General features: G+C 42.2%; 1 protein-coding gene across 1 annotated transcript; it reads left to right on the top strand.

Annotated features, from left to right (window-relative positions):
* Positions 1-799: 799 nt before the first annotated feature.
* LOC147903324 (uncharacterized) lies at positions 800-3034 on the top strand. The gene is made up of 3 exons (XM_087372566.1): positions 800-2052; positions 2229-2618; positions 2759-3034. Exons 1-3 carry the CDS (start codon positions 1435-1437, stop codon positions 2849-2851), a joined length of 1101 nt encoding a protein of 366 aa, XP_087228692.1. The 5' UTR covers positions 800-1434; the 3' UTR covers positions 2852-3034.
* The last annotated feature ends 8020 nt before the right edge of the window (positions 3035-11054 follow it).

Below are 11054 nucleotides of genomic sequence, written 5' to 3'. Positions count from 1 at the left end.
CATAACTAACATAGTAGTCATGTTGACCCTTAGGGTCCCTTATTTGTCCCAGATACTCTCAACACATGAGGTTAGTGTTTGTCTTCCGACCCCATTGTTATAAACTAGCATGTTATGGAAGGATATCATGTTCATACCAAGGGGTATGCAAATGGCATATAGGGGCATATGATTTGAATGCTAATCCTTTAGTATGCTTTTGTAATGGTAGACATTCTAGTAAGCATATTATGGTTGTCTACAATATAATGAAGGGAGAATCTTAACCCTCTTGATCTTAGCTTTTAACTAGTGTTATCGAGGTGTTGTCCATGTGGTGGATGTGTAGAGAAGGCATGAAAGGTAATGTGAAGATGTGAAGGCTAATGGAGAAACGTTAAGAGCAACTCTCCTTAAGAGCCAACCAAGAACTGTGAGCAAGTAGTATGATGCTTGACGCACCATCATGTCTGCCTGATAGTCCTATGCGATTCCTCATCGAGCGTCACTCTTGGCATGGAACACATGCTATATATGAACATTTGGCAAAGCGAATGGAGGAATAGGGAAGCAATCAAAAGAAGTGTGATGAGAGCATGAAGGAGACGTGAGAAAAGTGGAGAAGAGAAAGGGGGATGATGTAAGGATGTGAGAATGTGGGGGGTGCGAGTGCATGGGAGGGTCTCGTGGAAAGGAGACGAGAAGCATTCCGGGGCATTAATGGGCAACGAGTTGGCACCCATGTGATGTGCTCCAATATGACTTGACTACCTTACTTATATACACAACAATACAAACATAAACGAGGGGACTCCAAACTCCATTTCTTATCCCTCTTAAACCCTTGTGTCTTTCAAAGAAGAAGAAGCCTTTCCTAAGGCTTTCTTTCTTCTTAGGCTCCTCCCTTCCCTTCTTAGAAGAAGAATTATTTGCTTTCTTCCTTGTTCTTTGTCCGCCTCTTCTCTCAATTCACTCTCAGTTCTCTCTTCTTGCTTTCCTTCTCCTTCCGTTCGTTTCAATTCCTTGCTTTCCTTCTCTTTCCAAGCTATTTGCATCCCCTCCCTTATTGCCTCCACTTCACTTCTCCTCTCAACTCTATGGTCTGTTTGTTGGGTTCGAGCTCCTGATTTGGCCCTTGGCAATTGTTAATTTGAACGTTCTGCAGAGATTGTATCATCGGTGGAGGCTCTCTTCTTTGCCAACCTTGCTCATCCTTCTGTATAGCTCCCCTGCCGCCTTCCTCTCCACCATTTTCGCTTCCCGACCCGTAAGCTACAAAGCTCCTTCTCTCATTTCCGTGGCTACGAGTTCCCAGCTCAAGCTACCCCTCGTACCAGCACGTTCCAAGCACGTCCCTAGCTACACCTAGGACGTCTGCATACCGCCTTGCAACTTCCCCTGCGTGTTTGTTGCGGAGATCTGCGAGCTTGTCTTCTCTTATTGCGCTTCAGCTTCATGGATCCCGACTCTTTCCTAAACTTGATGTCCCCCGAGCTGGATGAGATAGACGAATGGTGCCCTGGCTCCCAGCTCGACGATTGGAACCAGATTTGCGATGACTCGGCCCAGTTTGAATCCTTCGACGACAGCCTTTGGTCTAGGAAGAAAAGCACCTCCTATAGTTCTGTGCTCACCCTCTCTGACATTGCCTCGGCTCTCCATGGATTCTCCAGAACTGCCCCCAAAGTCCCTCCAGCTAGAAAGAAATCGTCATCCCCTCCCCCTATCATAATAAATCGTCCCCACGGGCATGCACTTATGGAAAGAATGAAACTAGATCTCGACTCCGATGATAATGAAGATGTCAAGCCTTTTGCTGCTCCCACCTCTCCGCCCTTGCATAGGAGGCCTTACGCTCCCACGCAATCTTCCCCTGCGAAACGCCCTAAAACCTCCACAGCTACACTAGAGAGCCAGATTAGTCCTGTTTCAGGCGAGGTGCAATGTAAACCTGATAGGAAGCAAGGCTTGTCGCAGAGAGAGGTCCATATCCACTCCGAGAGACAGAGGAGAAGAAGCATGAGGGAGTCCTTTACGACTTTGCAGTCGCTAATTCCCAAACTGAGACTAAAAGTAAGGACGTTTTCTCGAGGAATTTCGTGATTTTACTCTGCACTTCTGTGCGCTGTATGTAGTCTCTCTGACTTGAACATTCATTGGATCGAGTAGTGCACATGAAGCCGTTAGATAAATTCTTGTTTGGGGAGGATTTCGTATTCATGAAATCTTATGGTTATGGTCTTGCGCAGCACACAGACCGGATCACAGTCTTGACAGAGGTAATCACATACATTCAATCTCTGCGGGGCACATTGGAAGAGTTGGAGCGCAAGAAGTCCGACATTCTGACTATCCTTGGATTCCCGGAGGACTATCCGTCAAAGCAATATGTGAATGATAGTTTTTCAAAGTTAGATCGACTCAACGCACACACTGGTGACGTCCAAGAGGACGCGCTTTCGATGATCGATGTCACAGTTCGCCTCTCTGGAAGTGATGTTTTCGTCACCCTGAACTCTCCCAAACTGAAAGGCGTATGGTCTGCAGTCTTGATGCTCCTTCAGAGGTATAATGTGGAGGTTGTGAACGCGACACTGGCGACGAGCGGGGAGAGCAATTTCCATTGCATACATGGGAAGGTAAGCGCACTTGGGCTGCGCTTGTGTACAAACAGCAGAAGTAATTTGGTGCATATATCAAGAGAAGATGAATTCGCTTGGACTTCAAATATGTTCAAAATGTGCAGCGTCGCTAACAATCTTTTGACTCCTTGACGCAGGTTGCGAACATCTCCAGAGTCGAAAATATCGGTCTGCAAGATAAGCTCGAGGGGCTGATCTTGAAGGAGCTCTTGAGGCGGCCCAAATGTTGAAGAGGATGTAAGCTCCGCGTCCTGACGGGCACGTCCAATTGTTGAGAAAGAGAGCCTCCTTCACTTAGATGTAATCAGGCCTATGCATAAACGTAGGCATAGTGCCGGGGTGTGCTCTGTCGATCAGTCTGGCTACACCTCACTAGCCAGTGTATTTCTAATGGAACAAGAAATCTTATTATGTGCAGATTTCGTCGAGTCATTTCTATAAGTTGTTGGCATCCGACTGAAAGTGAGTATGTAAGCGAAAGATTGGGTTCCGTCACTCGAGTGATACGGAAAGTTTGGGCAGAATGCTCGTGAGGGGGTATCTTTTCGATACGTTTATAAAAGCAATTTGCCGAAGAGGATGCGGATGTTCATTGCGGCGACCCAAGTTTTCTGAACGCGCAGACGATCTGCGATCTAGTAGAGCGATCCATCATCTAGTGCTGATGTACCATCCAGCACAGCCTCCGCACTAGGAGTAGATTTCAACCAGGTCGTAGAATCACTGAACATGGCGACGTTATCGCATGTCTCGTGGACGGTGGTGGCAGAGTTTTCGAAGAACAGCAGAGGTCTCGTGAGAGGTCTGATGTGAACACACGAGTCACGCTCCCTTGGGATCAACGGAGATTCTCCTGTTCATCGCTTCGATCATCTTAAAAATAATCAGCTGTTTCGTTCCGTTGTGTGCGTGGTCCGAGTCTGTTGTTGTTAATTTGTTGTGCTTTGTTTTCAACGTGCCACGGATCCGAGTTTATTGTTGTTAATTTGTCGTGCTTGGTTTTCAACGTGCGCACACAGATGTAGCCGGAGAAAAATGTGACATTAAACCTTGTGAAGATAAAAGTTTTCCACGGTCGGATCTCTACCAAAGGTGAAAGGAACGGATAGTCGGGCGGAAGCAGAAATACAAGGGTGTTGCACTTGAGGAATCTAATCTGTATGTTTAAATGTCGACAGCACCGGCTATGTTAGAAAACTGACATTAGGGCTCGAAATTGTCTCACATTTGTGGCGAAAAGCGTCGCTGATCTCGGGTCTAAAGTCTAAAACTCGAAGTGGAGATGGTATTATGGTAATAGTAGAGATCGAAGCTTCGAAAGTATCGCGCCGTGCTGCACGCACGGAATAGAGACGGCTAACAAATCTGTCCACAAATTTTTTCAATGTAGCGTAAAGTCGAAAGTCGCCGATTTGGATTTTTCGTTCTGACCATTCGTTTGCGTAAACAAATTTACGACTGCGATTCTTGAATGAGTAACACGGGCGTCCAATAATTCGCGACAGCGATTGCAACTAAAATTCTGTTGCCATATTCCATTACCAGATCATGACGATGAATCCCGAACGGGATTAATTCTGTATGCAGGATAGTTAAGTTTTTCATCATCGACGATTTCCTTGAAGTCGTTGAAGTCTAATTAATCTTCTTCTTCCATCCACTTTCGCTCAGTTTTGCTGCTTCTAATCCACTTCGATTCGCTCACGATTCGTCGTCGTGACTCGTGATCGTTCACGTCGAACCACTTTAATTGTTTTACCTTTCATCCACTGAACAACGAAACGGGCTACTGCAGGTTCTTCATGCGTTCTCCCCAGTCCCCATCGATGCATCCATCCACTGAACGCGAAAAATTGCAGGATTTTCAATTCTCTCCTTCAATGCGACTCTGTAGACTGTTTCCATTCCACCGAACCGACGATATATAACAACAGAGCGTGCCTGTTGTCCAAATTTATTTTTTCTGCCCTGTCGCCAAACATGTGGACTCGCTTTTCTGTCACATTCTTCGCGTTCCGCTTTTTGCAGGTTGTAATTGCGCTCTGAGTGTGAAGCCACCACGCGTACGATGTATCCATGCTAGACAATAGAATCGTTGAGATTTCTCTGTTGCATGCTTGCATTTTAGCAGAAAAAATCGAAGGAGAGATCGACGATAGAATATGCTTTCCAAGTCAATTCTCCCCACCTGTCCAGAGGTCTTTAAACGGGTGAGTTGGTTCTTAGTGCCAATTTTGTCTCTCCTTAACCAAAGACCTAGGAACCACGTCATTTTGTCTTGCTTATTAAGGAGAGACAAGGCATAAAAACAGAGAAAAAAAAGCTAGTGGTAGCAATTCACTTTTTCTCCTAGAGAAGTGATGATCCAAAGTCAAGAAGTGAAGAAGTTTAGGCCAAGAGCCAAAGAAGGCAAAACGAGTATTCAAACTTGTAACCAACCAAACAAAAAAATCCATGTAACATTCATTACATCTTAAATTATCTGACTTAAAATATAGTAAAGTGTTACAATTACAAATCATCAATTACTTTTTGTTGATTGCAATTTAAAATCACATCTTCACGTTGACATTCCAACTTGTCTAGAAAGCAATTCTAGGCAACTGAGGCTCTTGCCAAGGTGAAGCAAAATTCTTATACCTAAAATAAAGTCTAATTCATAGTGGAAAAACAATCTTGATTCAATTGTTGCTTTAAGAATCCTAACAAACTGTCTAGATGCTTTGATAGCCCCCATGGATCTCTATCGAAAGGAACTGTTATTTTTAAATCCCAGGCGTTTAATTTCAAAATCCAATTTTTAAACCAAAAGTTTGTGTAAAGTAAAGACACTTTCATACTCATGACACTTACTCTAATCATAGTAGGTCCCAGCATTGTTGTTTTTCAAACATCTAGAACAAATGTGTAGAAAACATTACTGTCTTTGTAGATTAGAAAACACAATATATTCTATTTCTTGCACATAGATAATAATATAGGTTACAACATGGAATAATATACAAAACGTTCCTTAAACAAACCATAAGATTATCGTAAAGCCTAAGCTCAATAGCTTGGAAACATAGCAAGACCGTCCCTAAGAGCCCTAATTAGTGCAAGGAACCCCCACTAAAGCTCTTATAACAAACTAAAGGCACAAAGTTATGGTATGCAAGAAAAGTCAAAAGAAAAGGAGAGTTGGTTCTCTGGACATAGGACATCAATACATAATCTCTATGACTTGTTCGTGAAAGGATGTCTCTAACACCTATGTGGGGTAAAGGTGTTGCATAGTGCATCATGTTGATTGGAGAAGCATGTAACCATATTAGGTAGGCTCCTATTGAAGCCCATCTCTAAAGTTAAAGCTAGCACTAAACACCTCAATGCTACCAGTAGAAGAGTAAAAAGAATACGAGCAACTATTGTATACAAAGTCTTTGGCAAAAGGTCGAAGCAGGGGATCCCACAACTACAAGCCTACCCTTAGATAGAATCCTACCCTTCACATAGAAGAGATACCCACTAGTTACTCCTAGTAAGGCAACATTGATCGAATGCAAGTGTAATGAGTTGCATGAGTATAAGTCATTAAAAATGCAATAGGTTTATATAAAGACCCTAGATTGAGAACATATATGGTTTAACGAAGAAAGGGTGACTTAATGCATCCACCTTCCAATACTAGACTTAAATATAGGGGGATACACCACTATAAATTGTGGTAATGGTAGGAACTATGTAAAATGGGTTCCATCAAAGTTTTGTAAGTTTTTCAAATTCCAAGTCATTTTAAATCTTGAAACCTATCGTGGTCCATCACCTATATTACCAACTCTAAATTAGAGAGTAATTTAAGGACTCTATTATTACTTCCTATAAGATAAGTGCATAGCTAGTAATTCAATAGAATTAAAAATGATGATGGATGAGCTTGATCCACATAATGCCTAGAAAAGGATGGAGAATTGAAGGCCATAATGGAGACCTCCCCTTTCCAGATAAGAGGTGGAGTCTTATATCTCTAGGACCTTGCTCCAATTGAAGGCCACAAATATTCTAGCAATAAACAAGCAATAAACTACCTGGCATGCATGTGTACACACATACACATGAATGCGCATAGACTTACAAAGGCATTTGCATAGATACATGCATGCATTCACACACATGCACACATGTGCATGCGCATAAGCGTGAACATTTGGACATGCACACACACATGCACGCACTTGAACATGTACACACACACGCACTCGTGCATGCACATACATACACACACACATGCACATGCACGCTCGGGGGGGTCACTCATCATATGTAACCCTATCACTTGAGTTCAACAGAAGGATATTTTTTATTCCTAAAATTTACAGAAATAAATATACATAAGGGATTATTTAAAATAGTTTTGGAAAAAATTTACAGATTTGTATAGAAAAGGGGTACATTTTATTAATGAAAAAATTTACAGATAAGGGATTTTAAATATAGACCTTGAACGCACATGATATAGAGGGTTTATATGTAGTGACCTCCCCGAGCATGCACGTGCACGCATGCACGCATGCACACACACACACACACACACACACAAATTGTGGTAATGGTAGGAACTATGTAAAATGGGGTCCATCAAAGTTTTGTAAGTTTTTCAAAATCCAAGTCATTTTAAATCTTCAAACCTATCGTGGTCCATCACCTATATTACCAACTCTAAATTAGAGAGTAATTTAAGGACTCTATTATTACTTCCTATAAGATAAGTGAATAGCTAGTAATTCAATAGAATTAAAAATGATGATGGATGAGCTTGATCCACATAATGCCTAGAAAAGGATGGAGAATTGAAGGCCATAATGGAGACCTCCCCTTTCCAGATAAGAGGTGGAGTCTTATATCTCTAGGACCTTGCTCCAATTGAAGGCCACAAATATTCTAGCAATAAACAAGCAATAAACTACTTGGCATGCATGTGTACACACATACACATGAATGCGCATAGACTTACAAAGGCATTTGCATAGATACATGCATGCATTCACACACATGCACACATGTGCATGTGCATGAGCGTGAACATTTGGACATGCACACACACATGCATGCACTTGAACACGTACACACACACACGCGCTCGTGCATGCACACACATACACACACACATGCACGAACACGTGCATGCATGCACGCACGCACACACACACACACACACACACACATGCATAGGCACGCACATTGCATGCATGAATACGTGCACATTCTTAGAGAAATGGTGGAGAATGTGGGACTAGAAGTGGCGTGACCTAGTGGTAGGCTAAAATTAATGGTTTGTATGAGAGGGCTCAAACAAGAATAACCATTCTAATTTATCTCTTTTCTATGTTGATAGATGAGAGACCAAATTAAAGAACAAGAAGCATAGGCAACGTTTTCCAAAATTGTTTTAAAAGCTGGAGATATGTTCAAAGGTTAAAATTTCATAAGAATATTATTGACATGTGAAATTTTTATTTAAATTCTACCACAGTAGGAAAATTTCAACATTTCTACTAGTATACAAGATGATGTTATGGTATTATAATGCTTCCCTTTGTTATTAATATTTTTTCTTATAGTGTCCTTGTAAAAACCCAATAGTTTGGATTAAATGAAGGAGTCAAAGTGAGATAAAGTAGGAATTTCAAGTAGATGATGGATGCCATTGATAATGATCATTAGCATCATTATACATTACACAATAGAAAACTGAATCTATTTTTGGAAAAGACTTATGGATGTGGCATGTGTGCTAGAATAGTTCCCCACTATCAAAAGCCATAAAACTTACCCTTGTATCCATCTCAGCAAACTTACTTCTCTTTTTTTGTTATCTCCATTAACAATAAATTGTAATCTTTTGTTTCTATATAGTAAGAGATCCATTTTTCATTGATTTGGATGCATGGAATGGGTAAGGGATCCATAAATTGTAATCTTTTGTTTCTATATAGTAAGAGATCCATTTTTCATTGATTTGAATGCATGGAATGGGTAAGGGATCTCAAAAAAAAGAAAGAGAACATAAGTCTCTCATAATTAATGATATTGATCTTGTGGATTGAAGTACAAATAAGCCTTAGCATCCATGTGCCCTACTAAGCCAATGATAAATAGTATACCAAGGGAGTAATTTTTCATTGACTTGGATGTATGAGATGGGTAAGGGTCTATATTTTTGATCGAGAGTCTACAAGGCCTTTATACTAAATGGGACCGAGCTTTTGGAAAGGACAATAATGATTACTTTATGCCTAATTTATCCATCAATCCTTTTTCATTAATTTAGGCATACAATATGGGTGAGTGCTCTCCAATGGCCCAAAAAGTGCAATAGGTCTTCATAGTTAAGGGGTTGGGCATGCACAAACCCACATGAGTATTGAATTCTATTTTCTCGTCCAATTTAATGGTAAAATGTATTTTTTCACTATCTCTATTAAGGTGATTTGGGTGTACCAAATGAATAAGCGTCCTCCAATGAGGCCATGAGTATGTATTACCCTCATAATCAAGGTCACATGAGGATTTTTTTAACACTTAGCCTTGTTTTCAAAACATAAATGATATCGTTTCACACTTTTGATAGCAAGGCATTGGGGTTTCTAAAATGCAATGTCCTCCCCCCTTCTCTCTCTTTCCTTGTCTTTATCTCCCCCTTGCATAGTGGAGAGAGGGTGTTAGAGGGAGGGGGTAAGAGGTATGGGCATAGTTAAGAGGGGTGCCAAAGGGCAGCATTATGAAGAGAGTGGGTTGATGATCTGTGACCTAAAGGTAGGGGGTAAGAGCAGCAACAGGGATACTAGAAGGAGGCATGGTGGATGAAGCGAGGCATACTAAAGGGGGGTGACTAAAGAGGCAAAAGTAATTAGAAGAGGGGTCCAAGGCTTGGAGGAGCTGGAAGGGGGGCATAGCAAAGAGAGGGAGATTGGGGTATTGTGAAATGAGGGGGGTTGAAGGGGGCACAAGTAAGGGGAAGGGAAGTGTTGAAGAGAGGGGAGGGTCACCGAAGTTGAGAGGGGGTTGAATGGAATCGAAAGTAGGGGGAAGGGTTTGTAGGGGAGAATGAGTAGGCTCAAAATCAAGGAGGGGCACATGCGGAAGAGGATGGAGGGTTGCCACCCAACAGGAGATGGAAGCAAGATTAGAAAGGAGGGATAAAAATTGGGGGTCCAAAAATTGAAGTTTGCATGCAACATGAGGAGAAAGGGGAGGGGCAATGTAGAGAAGCCAAGGGGAGAGGGAAGTACAATAAGGGAAACCTAGGCGGGAAGGGATGCACAATGAGGGGAAGCTAGTGGGAAGGGAATTAAAATGAGAGAAATCGTAATGAGGGGAAGCCAAGGGCTTAAGGGAAGTGCAATGAAAGGTAGCATTGGCCCTCTCCCACACTAGCTGCCAAACGTTATAACTAATTTTTAGATTGGACCCATTTAAACTTTATTGAGTAGCATGGCTCCTTGGGATAATATGTCCATCACTTGAAATGGACGTGTCACTTAAAACATGTTGATCGATTTTCGCTAACTCGAATTCAAGGGAAAAGCATGTGGAGTCGTTGTTTTGGTCGTGCCACGTTCGCACAACAAAATCTAGAGTCATCCTCAGATTTATGGGACAAACATTTTTTTATCAGTGGGGGGCCTATTGAGAGGAGGTTTTGGCATAACGCAGGCTAACATGGGAGCCTCATGTCCAACGGTTGTGAGAGAAAGCTTTATATGAGCCGAGAGTTACTATACATCTCAGATTTGGGAACAGATTTCGGTAAGTATAAGCCTCGTCGTCATTGATGCGTTTCCATTCAAGACGTTTAATTGGAGATCGACACAATCCATATCCACAGAAATAGATCGTCCACAAACTTCCAAACTGCTTTACCGTGATTAAAGAACCAACCTCCAACCTCCCGTAGCTGGCAAAGCTGGCGACTCGCGAGTAAATGTGGCCAAGACTTCGAGTTTAGAGTTCTTTGAGTTTTGAACGTGCAACCTACAAGCCCGCAAACGGTAGGTAACGTCTCCTCGAAGTTGCGGTTAGGCTAAATAAATTCTTTCCTTGAGATTGTATGCCACTGTGCCTGTGAGGTACCGTCGGTTCAAGTCTGAGGATGAAGAAAGGTGCCAACTCCCCCGGATGTAGTGGCTCGTTGTAGACGTGATATCGGCGATATTTTTGGGCGAAGAACGGTTTCAAAGTTCAGAAGAAGAGAAAATAATGCTACTCGTTCCTCTTCTGTGTTGCATGATCACTTGACAGTGAGTTGACACCGATGTTGCGTGCCGGAGCAAATAGCCTTTAGGGAGGCCAGTTTCGCACTTGATGGTGGAGACTTTGACGGAGCATCGAGGCATAGAAACGGCCTGGCCGACGAGTTATGGACTGCACGTGCAGGATACTCCAAGGTTCACA

Source organism: Dipteris shenzhenensis, chromosome 3 (genome assembly GCF_047967505.1).
Source record: "Dipteris shenzhenensis isolate YYH24624 ecotype China chromosome 3, Dip_SZ_1.0, whole genome shotgun sequence".
Taxonomy (NCBI): Eukaryota; Viridiplantae; Streptophyta; class Polypodiopsida; order Gleicheniales; family Dipteridaceae; genus Dipteris; species Dipteris shenzhenensis.
The sequence above is the reverse complement of the archived record's forward strand: the minus strand, read 5'-3'. Positions and strand labels throughout refer to the sequence as shown.

What these genes read in the sequence shown, in the direction of transcription:
- LOC147903324 (XM_087372566.1), top strand. Translation starts at nt 1,435, where the DNA reads ATGGATCCCGACTCTTTCCTAAACTTGATGTCCCCCGAGCTGGATGAG. An exon ending in TTCCCAAACTGAGACTAAAA is followed by an intron (nt 2,053 to 2,228) that starts GTAAGGACGTTT and finishes GGTCTTGCGCAG; the next exon opens with CACACAGACCGGATCACAGT. An exon ending in TCCATTGCATACATGGGAAG is followed by an intron (nt 2,619 to 2,758) that starts GTAAGCGCACTT and finishes TCCTTGACGCAG; the next exon opens with GTTGCGAACATCTCCAGAGT.